The sequence below is a fragment of the Glycine soja genome, chromosome 12, assembly GCF_004193775.1.
Source record: "Glycine soja cultivar W05 chromosome 12, ASM419377v2, whole genome shotgun sequence".
NCBI classification, from domain to species: domain Eukaryota; kingdom Viridiplantae; phylum Streptophyta; class Magnoliopsida; order Fabales; family Fabaceae; genus Glycine; species Glycine soja.
The window spans coordinates 9,056,872-9,078,438 of record NC_041013.1 but is presented as its reverse complement, the minus strand read 5'-3'; the positions used below and the strand labels follow the sequence as shown (position 1 = coordinate 9,078,438).

At 31.2% G+C, this 21,567-nt stretch overlaps 1 protein-coding gene across 1 annotated transcript; it reads right to left on the bottom strand.

Moving 5' to 3' along the window:
* Positions 1 to 12,345: 12,345 nt before the first annotated feature.
* LOC114378664 (tricyclene synthase EBOS, chloroplastic-like) lies at positions 12,346 to 19,902 on the bottom strand. The gene is made up of 8 exons (XM_028337312.1): positions 19,669 to 19,902; positions 19,147 to 19,414; positions 18,217 to 18,595; positions 17,000 to 17,218; positions 16,758 to 16,896; positions 14,973 to 15,221; positions 14,433 to 14,749; positions 12,346 to 12,559 (listed from the first exon to the last, which is right to left on the bottom strand). Exons 1-8 carry the CDS (start codon positions 19,900 to 19,902, stop codon positions 12,346 to 12,348), a joined length of 2,019 nt encoding a protein of 672 aa, XP_028193113.1.
* Positions 19,903 to 21,567: the final 1,665 nt, after the last annotated feature.

Sequence of the window (21,567 nt, the reverse complement as noted above, 5' to 3'; positions counted from 1 at the left end):
ACTTTTTTTTTCTCACAAGTACTCTATTTTCAAAAAATTAGTTTTGTTAAAATATTAACATTTTTCAAAAATTAAAGTTTAAAAGTTTTAAAATTTTAACACTTCTGTAAACTAATTTTCGAAACTCAATCTCGGCATACCTCTTCAACATGTAGAGATGCATCCATCGATTTTAAACATCCCAACACTGATGACGAACATGAATTGCTTGGCACCTAAACTCTACAAGGATTTGTCTTCTTTTGTCCTGCCCCATGATATATGCTTTCGAACGCATGCTTTTGAATAGTTATTGAGATTGGCTTCTAAAATTATTTTTTGGAAGTCGTAAAATTTTAACACGTTTTGAAATGTGTTAAAATTTAACCTTCCTTTAAACTAATTTCCAAAATGAGATTTTTTTTTGGAAAAAATTAAAAAATAAGACAGAAGGGGTTGCATTAGTAAAAAAGGAAAAGGTATATATAGCAATTGCCAAATTTATTTGATTAAATTAATTTTTTAGGTTTAATTAAGTCTTCTAATTTCTGAAATCAGTTCAATTTAAACATATTGTCTAAATTGAACTAACAATGTTAGAAAAATTTAGTGAGATGACATTAGTATGACAAACATTTTTTCCTAACATCGTTATTTTAATTTAGATGACATGACCAAATTAAATTAATTTTAAAAATTAAAAGACCTATTTCAATCTGAAAAAAATAAAAGAGATAAAATAAAATCTACAAAATAAATTAGAGGATAAAAAAATTAATTTAATCAATTTCTTTTTGTACTCTAGAGTATAAAAAGAACGGCAATTGCTTACTGCACCTTAAAACTTGTTTCATGTACTTTTTAAGCTTTTGGAAAGGCTAATTCTCTTCAGAATGTAAATTTTTAGCTTATGGAACGATTAATCCATAGTGTAATTTTACATTTATATTCCGGATTAGGTACAAGAAGTATTATGAGGTGCAGGAAGCAACTTTCAAGAGAATCCCATGAAGTACTTCTGCTGGTCTGGTCTAACCCACACCAAGTTTTCTCGCAACATGGCCCGTTTGAGCTACATATTAATAACCACAAAAGTCATAACACTATATATATTCTAATTTTTACTAAGTACACCCGATCTACCTTTTTTTTTATGTTTTCTACCATATGTACCCTTTTAAAATCTTATCTTACACTCCCATGTTTGTTAGTCTTTAAAATATTATTTTCATTTCATCTTTATTTTTCTTTAAACCCTAATTTTGAATCCTATCTAAAACCTTATTTAGTATATTTGTATTATTCTTTAAATCCTAATTTTGAACCTCATATTCACTCCATATTCATTATATAATATTGTGTTTTCCATCAATATTACATGTAGTATTATATGTTTTTGTTCATGTGATACTATATTTTAAGGTACGTTTATCACTAATTTTATGTATTATACACCTCAATTAATTGAAAAGCAAAGTTTTTGGTGGTGGATTCCCACATTGTTTTGAGAATTATGTGTTTTCAACCTCTTAACCCTAGGTCTCCAACGTGCCTCTCAACTCCAGGTCTACAATATTCAAATAACCATGCACACATTAAAAATTGTAATAACTCATTAAGTGTGTTCGTTTAAGGTATGTTTTATTACATCACAATTGTATTTGTTTTTTAATTTTATTTTCTATACATGAACATGAAATATCGTAAAAGTAAGATGTCTAGAGAGGTGAATATACCAATTGATGGGAGAAAAATAAGAGTGTGTGCCAAGAAGAGAAGGGTTTATGGAAGAGAAGAAGGGGGTTCCAATAGATGTATCAATATAAGGAAAAAATGGTTTAATGGGTAATTAAAAACTAAAGAGAATGAACGGGGAATGTACTTAGAATAACGGAAGTGTAAATAGCCTATGCCACTATAAATAAACCCATTGAGCCCATTATTATTGGAATGGGCGGGCCAATTGTATACAAAATGCTATTCTCACATCTCACATGGGTGGTTTTTTTCTTTACTAATTTCCAATAATATCTTTCTCACCGAAACAAGATTTTGTTGTATATTATACAATAAAATCGTCTAGAATTTTTTTATAAATAATATATTTGATGACTTGTATTTACTTTGCATGGTGCCAAACTTATTTTTGGCACCCTAGCCTTCGTCTTGAAATTTTTTAATTCAATTTATTTCGGGACGGATCGAGGAGTATATTAGAGAAAGAGTCAAGTTTTTTACACAATTATTTAAATCTAACTTCTAATGAATAATTATTTAATAAAAAATAATAAGTTTAACAAAAATATTTATTGTTAATTTTATGTGTAAAATTATATTTATGATCTATTACTTTTTCTAAATAAGCAAAATGAATATTGTTCATAAGCAAAACACCATCTTATTCCTAGATGCCTAGCCATTTTATGCATTGCCACCAAACTTGACCAAATCAATAATTTAGCCAAGAATTTTTTACTTTATGATTTTCAGTGCATTAGTTCTATTTCTTTAATTTTTAGTTTTTTTAATTTTATTATTATTATTATTATTATTATTTGATGCAAATCAATCTGACCCAAAGGTATGAATTTGGTCATTGGACTATTGTTTAATACCTTAAAAAAATAATTTTAAGCTAGCTAGCTTTGGCCTTCTCCCGGTGATTTTGAGGAATGAGCTCAACATTAACGTTACCAATAATATAATGCACATTTCTGATTATATAAACTGATTCAATTGACAAATTTCATGCATCATTGAAGTTAATTCGTTCAACCACTTCAAGTTTCTAAGTAAGGTGAGGTGAACATCTGTATATATAGATGATTAATTCTTTCAACAAAAAAGTAAAGAGTTGAAAAAAACAAAACAATAGAAGATTCGCTGGAAATTAATGGCGCAACTTGTCTGGCCTGTATGTGGCAATTGGTTGCTAATCTCCATTAATTTGCTTCTTCACATCAGCTGAAAAATTTTCAGAATAGAATATCTTGATCTCCCCTAAAACACTTGCATTTTTTAGAGAAAAAAAAAACTTTATATCAACTGCATTTTTTCTTAGCTCATGTTAGTATTAGTTGATGTCAGTTGGGTTCACTTAGTTATAACCAAATCTGCTATGATTTGTTGGTACAATTAGTTAGTTACTTGGTGTTGTATTACTATATAAACTTGTACCTCTAGCTTGAAATGAATCAATGAGAATCCTTCATCTTTTTTCATCATTTTCTATTACTTTCTCTGCAAACAATTTTTTTTCTAATCTTCTTCATGCATCTTCCTCAATTCATGATGGTATCAAAGCTCTTTAATTGAAGAGTTTTGCTATGCAAGTCGTTTATCTGATTCTCCTTCTCATATCAATTTGACATCTTGATTCTTTCTTCTTTTCTCATTTTCATTTGATTCGATTTCTTGTGTTCTCTTCATCATGAGTTTAGAATCGGATTTATCCCTAAATGTTCATAATCCTTACTCTCTTCATCCTACTGAAAATCCAACTATTCCTTTAGTTTCACTTATTCTTAATCCTACTATTTACAATTCATGGAGTAAATCTATGCTCATTGCCTTAAGCTTGAAGAACAAAGTCGAATTTGTTGATGGATTGATACAACAACCAACATCGAATCATACACTATTTTCATCTTGGAAGAAATGCAACGATAATGTTGTATTGTGGTTGGTTCATTTTGTTTCCACACCGATTAGACAGAGAATACTATGGATGGATAATGCAATAGACATTTTGGAAGGATCTTAAATCGCGAGGGGACATGTTAAGGATCTCAAACTTGTAACATGAATTGGCTTCAATTAAAAAGGTGATACATCTATCACAAACTATTTTACTAAATTGCACATTATTTGGGATGAACTTGAGAGTTATATACCAAATCCTTTTTGCACTTATGTGCATCAGTGTGCTTGCAATTCTTTTACTGATGTAATGCAAAGAAAAATTCAAGATCAGGTTATGCAATTTCTATGAGGATTGAATGAGCAATATAGTAATGTTAGATCTAATATTCTGATGATGGATCCTTTGCCTCCCATTAGTAAAGTGTTTTGCATGTGGTTCAACAAGAAAGACAATTTGTCAATTCAAATATGCTTGGAAGCATGATAAATGCCGCTAATACTTCATCCGGGTCTAATTCTTGTAGCTATTGTGGCAAGGATAATCCTACTGTTAAAAATTGTCTTCGAAAGAATGGATATCCTCCTAATTTTTCAACAAATAAAGGAGGTAGGGGAGGTAGAGGCTCATATGGCAAAGGAAATTTTGGAGGAAGGAGTAATAAAATTTGTACTCACTGTGGAACTACTGGTCATACTGTAGATGAATGCTATAAGAAGCATGGTTACCCTCTAAGTCATAGACTCTATAAGCCCTAGGATGCACCAATTAACAACATAATAGCTGAAGTTGAAAACAATGATAACCAGAGGCAAGAAAAACATAACAATGGAACTGAAATGAAGTTTACAACTCAACAACATCAAACATTACTAAATTTGCTTCACCAACAATCTAATCAAGGAGTTTCAACTTCCAACAATTTCTCTCACATAAATCAGATTGGTACTCTTTCATCTAATAATCAGAACACCATAGGTAATGTTTTACCTTTTGCTTGTGCCATAAGCAAGCATGATCAAGTGACTTGGATCCTCAATTAAGGAGTAAATAATCATGTTGCTTCATCTTTGAAGTTATATACAACTTACAAAGAGATTCCACTTATCGTTGTTCGATTACCTAATCAACAAAAAACCTTGGCAACTCATTCAAGAGTAGTCCAGCTTACTGGTTCCTTGATTCTCACTAATGTTCTTCACTTACCTAGTTTCACATTCAACCTTGTGTCAATTTCCAAATTGGCTTCTTCTTTAAGCTGAAAATTAATTTTTTGTGCTAACAAATGTTTGATTCAGGACATAGCCAACCAAAAGATGATTGGTACAATTGATGTTGAAGATGGTCTATACAAACTCATATCATAGTCAAAAGTTGATTTTGGTGTTTGCTCAATCATTGTTGCTTCTAATTCTGTTGTTTATTGTAATAAAGTGCCTATAGATTTGTGACATTTTAGACTAGGGTACCCTTCCCATGATGGGTTGCATGCTATGAGGCAACATTATACCATTTTGACTATTGATAAAAATTTTGTATGTGACACTTGTCACAAAGCTAAACAAAAAAAAAGTGTTTGTTTCCCCTAAAAGTCAATCTCATGCTTTTGTTGTTTTCTCTTTATTGCATGTTGATATTTGGGGCCCTTGTGTTGTGACTGCTTTACATGGTCACAAATACTTCTTAACCATTATAGATGACCATACTAGATTTGTTTGGGTTTTTCCTATGGTGTCTAAAGCTGAAGCACAAACTCAACTGAAATCATTTGTTGCTTTTGTCGAAAAACAATTTGAAGCTAAAGTTAAAATCATTTGATCAGATAATGGAAGTGAATTTATCATGCATTAATTCTATGTTTCCACTAGCATAGTACATCAAACTTCATGCTTTGAAACACCCTAACAAAATGGAATTTTTGAGAGAAAACATCAACATTTGCTGAATGTTACTTGAGCTCTTTTATTTCAGTCCCATTTGCCTTCCATTTTCTAGTCATATGCTTCTATTCATGCAAAATCTCTTTAATTACTTGCCTACACCCTTTCTTGATGACATATCATCTTATCAAAAGCTATATCAATTGCCTTATGCCATTAATTTGCTTAGAGTCTTTGGTTGTTATGTTACACCAATATCTTCACAGCTAATAGAAAGAAATCAGATCCAAGATCTTTGCCTTGCATCTTCCTTGGTTTCAAACCACAAGAAAAAGGATATGTCACCTTTAATTTGCATTCCCAAGCCATAGGAATTTCAAGACATGTCATTTTTTATGAAAATTGTTTTCCTTACCATCATCATAACCAATCAGAATCCATTCATAACCCCTTTACCTTGTTACACACTCTTATCATTACATATGATGAAGATACTTCTTTGTCTTCTCCTAATTTACACCCAAACTCATCCAACATAGCCTCACCTGACCCTACCCATCATCATTCCTCAATTCAATCTCAATTTCCCTCTCATTTCTCTACCTAACTCACATATTCTTCTTTAACCTACACCTATTGATTCCAATTCCTCTTCTACTATTGCTCCCTTCAATCCTCCTCTTCACAGGTCTGAGCGCCAAAAATTTAGGCCAAAGAATTTCAATGACTTACACATCAAGTTTAAATCAACTGTTACCACTCATCAATCAGGTATTCGATACCCTTTATCATTTGTCCTGTCATATGATAAATTATCTCCTTCTTATCACAACTTTGTTATGTCAATATCTTCTCAAACTGAGCCTCAGTCTTACACTGAGGCATCTAAGTTTGATCATTGGATTCAAGCAATGCATGTTGAAATTGCTACTCTAGAGAGAAACAATACTTGGATACTTACTGAGTTGCCTCCCAACAAGTTTGCAATTGGTTGCTGATGGATTTATAAAATCAAGCATCAAGTTGATGGTTTCATTAAACGATATAAGGCACACCTTGTTGTTGAGGGTTACACTCAGATAAAGGGGCAAGATTATCTGGATTCCTTCTCACCTTTGCGAAAAATACTATAATAAGATTGATTCTCGCACTTGCTACAATTAACCATTGGCATCTCAAGCAACTCAATGTGAACAATGCTTTCTTGCATGGTGATTTAAATGAGGAAGTGTATATGGTGCTTCCTCCATGATTGCATGCTTCCAAGCCAGGCTAAGTCTGTAAACTTTAAAAATCATTGTATTGTCTCAAGCAAGCTAATAGGAAATGGTATGCTAGATTATCCTCATTTCTGACTTCACATGGGTATCATCAAATCCATTTCTGATTATTCTTAGTTTACCAAACATCAAGGAGCATCTTTCACTACTTTACTTGTGTGTGTTGACAACATAGTTTTTTTTGGAAATAACATGCCAAAGATTACTCGTATCACCAAGTTATTAGATGATATGTTCAAAATTAAAGATCTTGGAGACTTGAAATTCTTTCTTGGCTTTGAATTTGCCCGAAGTACATCTTGTATTAATATTTGTCAACGCAAGTATGCCCTTATCTAAGTCAGATGCTTCTTCATTTCATAGGCTCATTGGTAGACTCATCTATCTTACCAACACTCGTCCTGATATCACCTTTGTTGTTTAGTATCTAAGTTAATTTGTGTCTCAGCCTACATCTACTCACCAACAAGCAACATTTCATATTTTGAGATATATTAAAGGAGCACCTATCTTAGGAATTTTTTTCCTCAAATAGTGTACTTCAATTGAAAGCTTTTAGTGATGCAGATTGGGCTGGTTGTATTGATACATGTCGATCCATCACTGGTTTCTCAGTATATCTTGGATCCTTACTCATTTCATGGAAACCTAAGAGGCAAACAATTATATCAAGAACCTCTTCCAAAGCTAAATATCGGGCTCTTGCTAGTGCCACATGTGAATTGCAGTGGCTAACCTACTTACTCAAGGATTTATGCATTCCATTCACTAGTCTTGCTTTATTGTTTTGTGATAATTGGTTTGCTCTCCACATTGCAGCCAATCTGTGTTTCATGAACACACAAAACATTGAAATTAACTGTCACATTGTGTCTGAGCGTTTGTTATCTGGTCTCATCAAATTTCTTCCCATCTCCTCAACTAATCAACTTGTTGACATCTATATGAAGGCTCTCCCACCTAGTGCATTTCACTTTCTATAGTGCAAGTTGGGAATGTCCAATATTCATTCCTCAACTTGAGGGGGGATCTTAGCTCATATTAGTATTAGTTGATATTAGTTGGGTTTAGTTAGTTAAGTTTAACTGAATTTCTTATGATTAGTTGGTACAATTAGTTATTTACTTGGTGTTGTATTACTATATAAACTTGTGCCTCTAGCTTTGAAATGAATCAATGAGAATCCTTCAACATTTTTCACCATTTTCTGTTACTTTCTTGGTAAATTATCTTTTCTCCTTAGTTCATGATTTTTGTTGCACCTCACCATCAAAATTTGAAATGGCAAGCAACTTTTAAATCACATTTTGAACCGGGGGGCTACACTACTAGAAAAATGGCTTTTTACGACGGTTATGAAGTGCTTTTAACGACGGTTGTAAACCGTCGTTGCATATAACATCGTTGAAACTTAATTGCTTTTTATGTCGGTTATTATAATAACCGTCTTTAAAAGTTAGAATAATTCAAATAACCGTCTTTGAATGCAGTGTCAGATTCCCCATTCAAAGATGGTTATTACGTAATAACCGTCTTTGAATGCAGTGTCTGATTCGAACTTCAAAGACAGTTATTACAGAATAACCGTCTTTGATTGTTACATCTGGATCAACATTCAAAGACAGTTATTTGATAATAACCGTCTTTGAATACAGTGTCTGATTCGAACTTCAAAGACGGTTATTACATAAGGAAAAAATATATTTCAACCAAGAGTGAATACTGTGAATGAATTTAGTAGGCCGACAGAGATTGATACCAAAATGAGGACGGGAAAGAAAACCCAGAAGAGTTTATAATTTACAAACTATAAATGATGGTTTCAATACATCATGGATTTAGTATGCCAAGGCTTTGTATTCTTAACAAAGAGGGGGAAGAAAACTCAGCAAAGGTTATAATTTACAAACTATAAATCAGAGTTTTAATACATCTTGAATTTAGTAGGCCAAAGCTAGTATTCTTGTTCTACCATATTTTCTCAAGTTACTGAAAATGTCACATCCAATAGTTTCTCAACTCATGCAAAGAACACAGGCATACATGACGTGACACACATGTCACAACATAATCAGCATTTTTGCATGGTTAAAATTCCTGTTCAGATGGACCAAAATATGTTGTATTCAAATTAAAAATAAAAACAGTGGTGTGTTTGTCAGGTAAGTAGAGAGAGAATTCATCAAGAACATCTTACAGTTTGAGTTTTGCCAGGCTCTACTGCAGGTTTGCTATGAGGATCAGTGGCAGTCTTTCCTGGTGAATCTGGGTTGCCACCTGTCTTTTTCTCATCCCTGGCCTTATTAAAAATCACTATGAAACCCTCAGCTGAGGTTGGATGATTGACATCCTATTCACCAAATTTTGGAAGTGGCCGGCCCTTTTCCTGTGGGATAATTACATTAGCCAATGCAAAATAAAGACTCATAATATTTTTAAAATAATTCCTTAACATTTTTATCAACTTGATAATTATATAACTGAAAGAAAGTGTGTAAAGCTGATAACATAATAGATTTTCTATATACTACAAAAGTTTGATAAATGCATGTCTCAAATAATAAAGTTGGTTCCTATTAAGCATAAAAGAATGAAGACCAAACATCACACATAAAAGCAGACAAGTTTGATTAAAAGGAATAGCTGTTGTTGGTAAAGAACCCATACCTTAAGATCATAGACATGCTACTATTTGTATTATTCTAGTGTCAATTCACGTAAATTGTTCTTCCAAATTCTTATTGAATCTCTAGAAAGAGGCATGTTTCTAATTGCCAGACACCTTTGCTTATCCATTATACATCACTCACACAAAGGTCAAGTCATCATTTAGAGTTTGGACAACACTTGACATAACTAATCCATATGATTTGCAGCACATGTACAAACCAAGTCATCACTCACACAAAGGTTCTCTCTACTTTCTTGTTTTTTCTTTTCCCTACTCAGAGACTAGCAGTCATTCATTCCTACACTGTTCAATGGTTTAATATCCATGGTATAGACTCTGTCCATCTTCTGAGAAAGTTGGATTTGTCCCGCTAGTTAGAAAAACTTTTATATTCTATACCATTCCAAATATTATGGGAAGATGAAACAGGATAAAGGTCTATGACATTGTACAATTTGACCTTTTATGGTTTGGTTTTTTAGCATTATTGTTTCCTTTACACGGCTTAAGATCAACTTCCCTACTAGCCCTTTCTAATAAAATCCTGTTATTCTCTTTAAAAGAAAAAAAATCTCTGGCCAAATTATTTAAGCAACAAGAACTGAGGTTCACATATCATAATCCATACATAAAACAGAAGAGAAAAAAAGACAACAAATCACGAGGTAGTAATTCCGAAAAGGGTAGGTCGTAACAGAACAAAACAACAAATAATTCAGTAATTTCACCCCGGACAAGAAAAGAGGAAAAGGAAATCAACTAGAAATCTGATATACAAGTACCTATGATATTCATAATTGATAACAGCCTACACGATTCAGAAGCTACTAGAAAAGAGAACAAACACAAAAATAGCAACAATCACCCAAAGCACACGGTGATTCAAAAATGGGAAAAATCTCACAGTTAAACTGACTTCGATTAACACACCCAATTTAAGGCAAGACTAAAGCATGAACTAATACATCTAAACGAATTATTCACCAAAAAAACATGGTAAAGAGCAACAACATCCTAAGACTATTCTAGTCTTTCACATAACATTTGAGGATCGAACCAAAAAGGCACAGAAGTAAACATTTCATACAAAGACAAAGAATAATAATTAGATGTAATCAGAAGAAATCGAAGACATGAACCTAAAGCTCAAATAACCGAAGGATCACAGTATCGAAATCCAGAAATGAACAATAAAAATTGAGACAAATAAATCAAAATTAATCACAGAAAAAATAAAATCGGAAAAGCAAATAAGCGATTGGAGAATCGTATACAACAACTCAATACAATGATCAAAGACAAAATCAAATCAATTGAGAAAATAAAAATTATCACAAAAAAAAAAGATCTTGAAACTTGTTAATTTTTTTCATCTTTGATTTGATGATTAACGAAAGAGGCACAAATATTGATCAATAGTGAACAATTATTATTATGTTTTGTTAAAAATCACTGGTTGAGATTAAGATTATTTTTTTTTCTATTTGTATGATTAATTTATTGGGGAAGAAAGAAACAAAATGAGGACTGAGGTAATCACTATTCAGATAGGAAGCATGCCAATATCTAAGGAAAGATCAATCTAGTTATTAGTTTTGATGCTGACATGGTATTCACTTGGATTTTATATGGAGTACACATATGAACTAAAGAAACTAAAAACAATGCCTACTGTTAACTCTGTAGAAACACTAAGTGATTGAAACTAGGGAGAGCCATAACAAGGAAGGAGCATGAAATCTTTCCAATTACTGTAGCATACAAAATAACAACTACAAAAAGCCTTTTCCCAGTGGCATAGGTGTTTGGATTAGCTTCATGGACTAGACAACGTTATTGAGATTTGTCAAACGCATCTCTAACAAGGGACTATATATGATTTGAAAATAAGTGTGCAGTGAGGTAATAGCTCCTAGATATAGCTCACAAATCTAGGTAGAAAGATAAGGGCTTAAAATTAACCCTTGGTGTTGGTATACTCCTATGGATATAAGGAAATCCTTTGTGACCTTAGCATGTGCAATCAGGATTCATTAAATTCCTCTATGGTAGAAGTTGTACATTAGCTGAGGTTGCTAATGAGCAAAAATCATTTTGTAAAACTATATTCTCTACACTAATCACCATTAACTAGGCTGCTTGAAATCTATATGAAATGCTCCATCTGACCTTGTCTAGAGCCATGCAATGCATTAAAATATCTGAAATCCATGCCTTTATTCTCATATTTGCTATTTATTTGTTTTTAGTTCTATTAATTGTACCATCCTGCTTTATTTTTCCTATACTTGATCTTCTCACTTGCAAACAACTAAACTAACTTAACTTGAACTAAAGGTAAGCTATCCCTACAAAAAGAAAATATCAACTCTTAGTGTAACTTTTCTAATGTTCTGAAACATTAGCGCCAAGATGATTTCAGGTAAGCAGATTCTGCTGTCCATCGAAAAAAGGAGGCTGGAATCAATGGGTTGTTTGCAAGATTCCTCCTAAAATAAACCAAGGCAAAGTTTATCCTTCTTCAATGTTCTGTTCTGGGTCATGAAACATTGTCTTTAATTTATCCATGGTATATTAATTTTTTATGATAGCATTAAGCATGCTAGGAGACAAAACAGTTGAACCATAAAGGAAATGGTACAATAATGTTATCATTTCAGGTTATTCTTAATGAAAACATGCCAAATCTTCGAGTGACTGGTACAATGCACAATGCATATGAATGATATGGTGGTTTAAACACAAAACAAAATTTATCCAGATTACAAAAGCATTAAATTGTTCATGTAAAACAGAACTGGTTGCAGAACATACACATATATTCCAATCTTACAACATTTATTTAATATACAAACTTCATTTGCTCTGCTAAAATTAGCAAATATGTTTTGGGAATTACCTTAGTATGAGCTGGTCCCATTCCTTAAACCCAGCATTGATCAAATTATCAACAGTGACACTCCTGTGCCTTTCACTCCGTCCTGTCAGTAGAATAACCTTGAATCCCAGATTCAAAACATCTTCATAGAGCTTTAAACAGGGTTCAATGGCTGGAGCTACACCCTTCTCCACCCAATTGTTAAACTGCTCGTGGTCAAAGACCTCAAGCCTACAAGCAAATGCAAACAAAGGTTCATGTTAGGAAGAAAGAAAAATAAGTCAAGTTAGCATGATAGATACAGAAGAATACTGTCTAGAGTCATTCATTCCTAGAGGAATATTCACAGGAAGGAATAAGAAAGCATCAAAACCTGATTAACCCCTCCAAATGGTCACACTACAGAACTTTTGGCCTAAAAGCTATTTCGGTGTAAAAGTAAACTCCAATTCAAGCTCCAACATTATCCAAACAAAACTAGGGGCAATTAAGCATGAATTTGGGGTTATTTTTAACTCTTTTTTTTTTTTTTAACCAAAGAGTACAAAACAGAGTTCTTAAATCCCACAAAAGCATAAAATTCCCAACTCCAAATAGGATTACAGTATCTTCAATCTCTCTTGATTGTTAAACAATAATTTATAACACTTCTTATGTCCTTTCCGAATTACCCTATTTTTCAGCTTTCAGATGAAAGCAAACTAAATTTCAGCCAAAAAACTATCTTTACAACACCATTATAATTAAATGATAGGATTTTATATCTCTAAATTAATGTCTCTATCTTAAACCTTTGTTTGATTGAGGGGGAAAAAACGAAATAAAAGAGAAAATTTTGAAATTTACATTAAAAAAATGAAAAAAAAATGGGTTGAACAATAGAAAATGCATCATTGTTCAAATTTTATCTCTGCTATTTTTTCCACCTTATTCAAATTCAAGTTAACTTATATGCTTAACCTACAGGTAATCCTTCAAGCATTAAAAATATACGAAATAACCCCAGTATTGAAAAATTCTTTAAAATAGTTCCTCAACGACAAGTCATCGATGACATGCGCGTGTCTTCCCTACAACGACAATTACCAAACATCACCATTAAAAGAAATTACATGGAATCCGCGACCTTTCTTCAACAGTACACGAACCAGTTAACCTAAAACAAGGTTAAAATAAGCTTAACCTAACAAAGTTAGTAACTGACTAACCAATCTCTGTCTTCACGAAACTTCGAGCGGAGAAGTTGAAGCGATGAAGTCGAAGAGGTGAAGGAGCTTCAATGGAAGAAGGGGTAGGGCTTCAATGTCAAAGAAAGTGAGGGTTCAAACGAAGGAGCAAGCAGAAAGCGAAAATCAGTAGGGTTCATGCAAGCAGAAAGCAAAAATCAGTAGGGTTCAAACACAAAGGTCTAGGGTTCAAAGCAGAAAATGAAGGAGCAAGCACAAAGGTCTAGGGTTCAAAGCAGAAAACGAAGGAGCAAGCACAAAGGTCTAGGGTTCAAAGCAGCGCAATCTCAAAAGCTAGCAGAAAGGTACACACCCGTGAGGTCTAGGAGCAATTTCCCTTTTTTGTTTTTACAATTACGACGGTTTTTTTTTTTAAATCGGCATAAATTTTATAAAACATAACATTCTAAGGCGGTTTTCAATAACCGCTTTAGAAAGTGCGTCGTAAAATGAAATTTGTTACACAATAATTACAAAAATGTCATCGCACCACTTTTTAAAGCGGTTCCTCAAGTAACCGTCGTAAATCACGTGTCTTTAAAAGTCATTTTTCTAGTAGTGCTATTGCATCAATCTCTCGCTTTCTGATCCACAGAAAGGCATCTTATTCATCTCGAATTTGATATTACTTTAAGCTAGAACGTACTTTTAGGTGATAAAAATGAAACAAGATTTTGTGCACGTTGGGGGGTGGAGGTTTTACTTTTTAGTACACGATACTGATACATATGGTTTGAATTTAGTTATAAGAATTTGTCTGTTCATTACCCGGTGGAATGTAGATGTTGGTGATAATTAATTATTGTAATAGTGCAAGCTATAATGATTTAACATACAGAAACTTAGATCAAAATACATATAGAAAGTCCACAAGTCACTGAACAATATCCGCATTTATCTCCCTAAGTGGGATGGGTTCAATTATCAAGGACCGAATCCGATTCTTGGCTGCAATATCTGGGGCACCATGGCCATCTCCATTAAGGTATGTGCAGTGAGAGATTCTAGCAAGGTTGATTGCTGCTTCCACAAATGGTTTTGAAAAAGGAGAATGCATGGCTCGATCTTTGTTCATCTTCTTCCAAGTTTCATCAAGCAAACTGTGTATGTTTTTGTAAGCACCCTCCTCAGTTACACAACTTTCACGCATGTTACACACGATCGAGCTTGCTGCTTCACCTCTTTGTAACTCAGCCTGCAAAATTAACATCAAGTAATTACTGATGATTCTCTTTATAAATTTTTCTAACCGTAAAAATTGAACTCTATTAGAAATTTACAACAACTCATGCACATTGCTGAACCAACTGAATTAGATTTGTTAGTATATTTTTAACTTCTAATTAATTAATTAGTAGCATGTCATTATAATGGCAAAGGTCTAGCTCTCTACTACTATAGTAAATAAGACAAATTACCCTTGAAGTACCCAAATCATTGCAAAGTCGAAAAATAATGGATGGCCTACGCAAAAGATCATGATAATTGTCCAAGGAATCAAGTGCATCCTTAGTGATGTTATCATTCAACAAGAAATAGGCATGGGTCAGTATCACTACTCCAGACACAGACACCCATGCATTGTTGAGATAGTCTTCAAATGGTGGCAAATATTTATCCCGGCACCACTTGGCTTCTTGCAAGAATGCTTTCAACATAACCGACCACTGCAGTTGAATTAGAAAACATCAAAAGAAAAAAGAATTACCCTGTTCAAATGCACCTTCCGATCTTTCCTATAATCCTTTTATACCCCATTTAAATTGTTTACCACGTTATTTTTATAAGACCCCATTTACTGGAGAGGAGTTTCTCCCGTTTGTCATAAACCTTTTTATAAGACCCATTTAAATTGTCTACCACATTATTATTTTTTATAAAAATAGTCTTAACTATTAAACAATTCGTTTTAGATAATAAATAATAAATGCAATAAATTAAGTTTTTGGAGTCTCTATCTCACGAAGATAGGAAAAGATTACTGAAGAGAATATTGAAAATTTTAATACTACCAATTAAATTTCTTAATTATTATAAAGTAGTAAAAAGGGTCGTGCATGAAAAAGTAGAGGGAGTAATGAATTATTGTGGAAAAGTTTTTGGGTGAATCAACATACCTCTCGCTGGAAAATCAATAATTAATCTTTTAAAGTATTCAGATTCATTTAAGGGTTAATCTCTTTTAATATATGTTTTTTTTATATTGTGGCAAAATTTAGATTCACTTTCAACTTATGTGAATTTTTTAATCGAGATAAGTTTCTTATTTTTAACTTAAAAAAAGACCAATTAAAATTATAAGTACTTATGAAAAATTTAGAAAGAAAATATTTTTAAAAATTTGAAATTTATAAATTAATTACATGAAAAAATCAATTTACACTTAACCTCATTAATTGTTTTTATTCTTTTTCTTTTACAATAATTATTTTTAGGGTAAAGAGTTTTTTTTTATAATGCTATTCAATTGCATAATGTTGTGTTTATAAGTTTCTTGACTTTTTTTTTGTATGGTAACTACTAACTACTTAAATCACATTGAAGATCATTTCTATTTAGTGAAAGTATAAAAATACAAATAAAGTTTAAGTTCTTAATATTAGTTATTCAAAATACCTCTATAAATATTATGTTGTATATATACAGGGGCGAAACTACCTTATGGATAAGGGAGGCCATGGTCCCCAGTTTTTTTTTTTTAAATTTTATTATTTTATATGTAAGTACTTCATATATATAAAAAAAACATAAAACTGTTATCAAATTTTATGTGAAGATGAAATTCTTTAAAAATTTGGCTCAGTTTTACAATCGTATTTAATAAATATCCCATTATATACATGTTATTTTTAGACAAAAATTTACAAAATAATAATTTTACATTGAAGTGTAATTTGTAGACATTTTTTAGTTGTGTTGATTTCAGTCCGACCAAAATTAATCTTTTACATTACCTACTCCAGTATGAAAAACTATTGTGCTTAGACATTTATATAATTTTGAAGTTTAATTTATTTTTTCTTAACCAACTCTATTTATAAAATTGTTATATATAGTATATACATTATCAAACTTATGAATTCATAAATAATTATTGTCCAAAATATGAAATTTAAAGATCATAAAACAGAAAAAAGTCTTCTATTTAAATAGTATTGAAAGAGAAGACTATAGGCTGATTAAAGTAAAAGAGGTACACATACCGCCTTGGTAAGATGGGGAAGGATATTTTGTCCTTTGATTTTAAGGGCATCATAAGCGAATTCGTTGACAGTGTTGTAGAGAGCAAGGAAACATATCTTCATATACTCCGGCATAACTTGAACAGCTTTAATATCCCAACTGAAAATTAAGAGAAGGACACCTCTATTTATTTAAAGCACTAACGAATAATTAATTCAACAACACTACAGCTTAAAAGCACATTAACCAATTCATTAATTACCTTTCAACGGCTTTTGTGAAAAGTTCTAGCTCATCCAAGGAGCCATAAACATCATAAACGTCGTCAATTGTAGTTATTAGAGAAGTGACTTTGGTTAAACCTTTGCGAAGATCACTGAACTGAGGCTCGAATGCCATTCCCATGCTCCAAAAGAAACACTCCATTAGCCTGTCCCGGCTAAAGCTTAACTTTGGAGCTAGTCCCATCCGTTTCCACCACCTTCGTTATTCGTGATTAATTAATTAAACCAAAAACATAGTACATCGTTATTTTTTTCTTAATTAGGTTAGATTAGATTGAATTTATCTTTTTTATTTTGTTAATTTCATCCAATTTTATTTATATTGGATTGAGTTGGTTTTCAGGTTCAATCACATCATATGATGGTAAGAAAAAAATTCAAATTCAAAAATTAAAATATAATAAAGATATTTTTTTACATGTAAGAATATTCATAAAACATTACATTATTCATATGATAAAAAAAGATAGATATATGCCGACATTAACATTCATTAAAAAATTACTACCTTAAAATAAATAATAAATAAAATTCAAAATAATGTATTAGGTTGAGAATGATATGTGCTTAAATTCAAAATAAAAATGTGCGTATCATGAGTTGGTAGGTTATCATCATGACGAGAATTTTAGAGCACGAAGACTAATGAGAATATTATTTGTCAGTTACGTTTCTTTTATTTTTGTTTTGAGTAAAATTTCTTTTATTAATTTGCTGTTCTGTCAAATTTGATTCCAAGACTCAAATTACACATGCAATTGTCATCATTAGATTTTTTTTTATCTGATGTGTTCAATAATGTCATATAATTTATTCTTTTAACCCGTATTTTATTTTTCATTTTATTAACAAATACCTATCTATTTACATTTATATCTCTATCTATTTAATTTTTCATGATAAATTTATTATTTTTATATAAAATTACCTCAAAAAAGTTACTTTTAACATTAAGTGGTTGATATTGGTAATGTATAGAAATTAAACCCTCCTTAATTTCATCTGTTTAGAGGGAAATTAAAAAGTTGTAAAAATCTATTAGTCCTACAACAATATAGCAAATTAGCAATGCAAGATTTTGGATAGAAATGAAAAGTGGAGCATATTAGGTACTGCTTAAAAATTTAAAAAAATAATTATAATTTTTTTTAGAAAAAAATAATAAATGATTTCTCAGAGGTCCTTTTGCAGTTACCTTGACATTTCTTGGAGGTCCTTTTGCAGTGTTGACTGCACAATGTTGAAATCTAGTTTTGCTGCTTCAAGCAGCACCCAATTTGCATCCTTTCTTTTAGCATAAGATTCAATATACCACCTGGCTTCAAGCCTTTGGATTCTGTGATGCAGTGGAAGCTCCAATGCATGATTCACTTGTTCTAAGAGCATACTATTGCTTCTACCTTCTTTGAGGGCACCCCTTAGATGGAAGCTACTGAAGGCCTTGGTCTTATCCAGAATCAGTTCTTCTTCATAACTGAGAAACGATGCCTCGTACAGACTCAACATTCCCTTCATATCTCTGCTAAGGCTTGCCTTGAAATTACCGTTGTTGTCCTCAAACCTCTCAAATACATCTGCATGATACACATGAATTAATATTATTCATAAATCTATTTTGCATTCTGCTGACAGTGACGACATAAAGGCTAATTAGATAGTCTCATGTGAACCCTAAACCGTGTAATTTTGTTCTTTCTTTAATTTATGTGACATATAATTGAATCTATTAATTATTTCTTGAAAACTAAACAGCTTGATTTGTTATGTGTCATGATCATGGTCTCACGGTGAACCCAGATCTTATGATGATAATGAAAGATGTTAAGAATACCTAAATTTTATTGAAAATCACAAACACTTATAAGACATGTCTTATTTAATAATTGTCTTTTCTGATTTTATAATTTTTAATCAATAATTTTCTAAAATAATTCCTAGATACTTAATTTAATATATTCTAGAAGTACTCAGGAAGAGAGACGTATTAATTAAAAGTGATTAAATTTTTTAATAAAAATTAGTTATAAGTAAAGTTGATAAATTATTTTTGACTAATGTGACGATGAAAAAAACAACAACAACATATATTCAATGTGTATAATGTCTATAGCTTGAACATGTATACCTGCTGAAACATCATCACCATATTCTCTAAGGAGCCTGAAGCTTAAAGCAGTCTCATGCAGGCTTGTGTGAATATTTGTGGCATTACATCTTTCTAAAGAGAGAAACCTATGAAGGGCTTCTCTTATCTCCTTGTCAAAGTGATAGCTGAGGCCCAGGCGTTTCACATTGTCAATCAGATCTAGTGTGACCCATATTTCTGAATTTTCATCCTTTATCATTCTCCTCACTTCCTCCAGCTTCCTGGCCATTATCTCATATTTTACATCCTATTCACATATGCACAAAGAGAAAATTAATAATCACGTATGAGTAAAATATGTAGTAGCACACACACATATATACAATATTGGAGGAAGTCTAGTGGTGAAGGTAAAAGGGATGATGAGGAACAAGTTACGGGTTTAAATTCTTTTATCAATAAAAAACTAATAATACTAATAATTAATATTAGTTTATAAAAAAATATATAAAAATATTGGGAAGTGATTGCAAGAAGACATTCTATTAATCAATTATTCACCGCATAGTCATTCTTCAATGACTGCAAAAAATCATAATTCCAGAGGTTAGGCTGGTAATTGGCTGATTTTCTTTCACGAACGTTTGTGCTTGTTGCCAAGCAGTAATACTGGCTGGTGGAACCAATTCTACGCACTAGAAGATTAATCCCTCGTTGTTTTTGATGTTTGCTGAAACTAACAAGTGGTGGGGTGAAGGAAAAATTTAGCAACATGGAACTGCTGTCTAGGGCCATTGTATATATATCTCCAGTAATCCTGAACTATATGCTTGTAATGGTGTGGTGATCACAGTTATTTATAGATGCCAATTAGTTCTTATTGTTATATTTTATATTTGACAGCTGTACAGCACAAACTCTAATGCTACGTTTGGTTGGAGATAAAAGAGAAGTTTTTGGTTTAAAAAACAACACTACCCGAAGGAGATTTCTTGAAAAAATTTTCATGAGACAAATGAGAATTTTATTGTCTTGAATTTAATTTTTTTTTATTACAAGAAAAATATTATATTATTTTTTATTAAATTATATAATGCAATAATATATAATTAAAACAGTAGAAATATGCGTAATTTTTTTATTTTTAAGAAACTTATATAAATATTTCTGATAGATCAACCAAACAAATTAGATCTGAAAAAAAATAATTCTCTATTACATGTCCAATTAAAAGTAAAGTTTAAATGCAGTACTTTAGGTATTATTCTTCGATTAGAATAAAATTTTCATCGGTAACTTTTATAGTAAAAGTCTTCATTAAAAGAATTTGCAAATTATAAAGATGAATCTCCTATTCTTATCGGAGAACATGTACAGCAAAAACAATAAATATGGTACGTATTTTACCTAAGTTTTATTCATTACTGTACGACAATAGTTAATTATATTTATTAAGGATCAATTTTACAAAAGTATTTTAACTCTCTTTTTCTTATTTGTATGAATTTATTATTAAATATTCCACCTAAGTTCACACACCCCACATACGTACAGACTTGCACCACGTACACAAGATTTGTTGATGCATATACATGTAATATCAATTATACACACAATTTGTTGATGCATATGTATAATATCAACTGTACACAACATCCATGGTTTGGTGATGCACACAAATACATATATCAGAGTAATATACAACATCAAATGCAATTGTCGCCCTCCATTTTTTAATAGATGATAGTCCATTTTTCTTGTTTATATTATACAGATATATTTATTATTAAGAGAAATTAAAGCTAGCTTATACAATTTTTAGTCCATGTAATATACTTGTTTTATGCTTTTAGTTTCTATAAAATTATTTTATGATTTTGGTCTCTATAACATACTCCTTTTATGTTTTTAGTTCTATAAACAAATTTAGTCCTTATGAAATTGTAATTTTTTTATATTGGCTGGTCCCTATAAAATTTGAACCGTTTGATATTGATCTCTTTATATATATATATATATATATATATATATATATATATATATATATATATATATATATATATATATATATATATATATATATATATATATATATATATATTAGAATATATTTATTATAGTCTCTATTATTTAAGAAATATCAAGTCTATTTTCCAATAAATTGCTGTAACGTCATCAGTGAACAGCGATAGGGATACTGTAAAACAAAATTTATAGGAAACAAATTATAAAAAAAATTAGGCTTAATTACTATTTTGATCCCATAATTTATTTTTTGTTTAATTTGATCCTCTTATTATTAAAAAGTTTAATTAAATCCTGTAATTTTTAAGAATATTTCAATTAAGTTCTTTTATTTTTAGAAGTTTTAATTAAACCCTTTATTTTTTAAAAAATAGGTTCAATATGTCCCATTTTTCTTTCATATGCTCCAAAAATTTTAAAAAATAATATCAAATT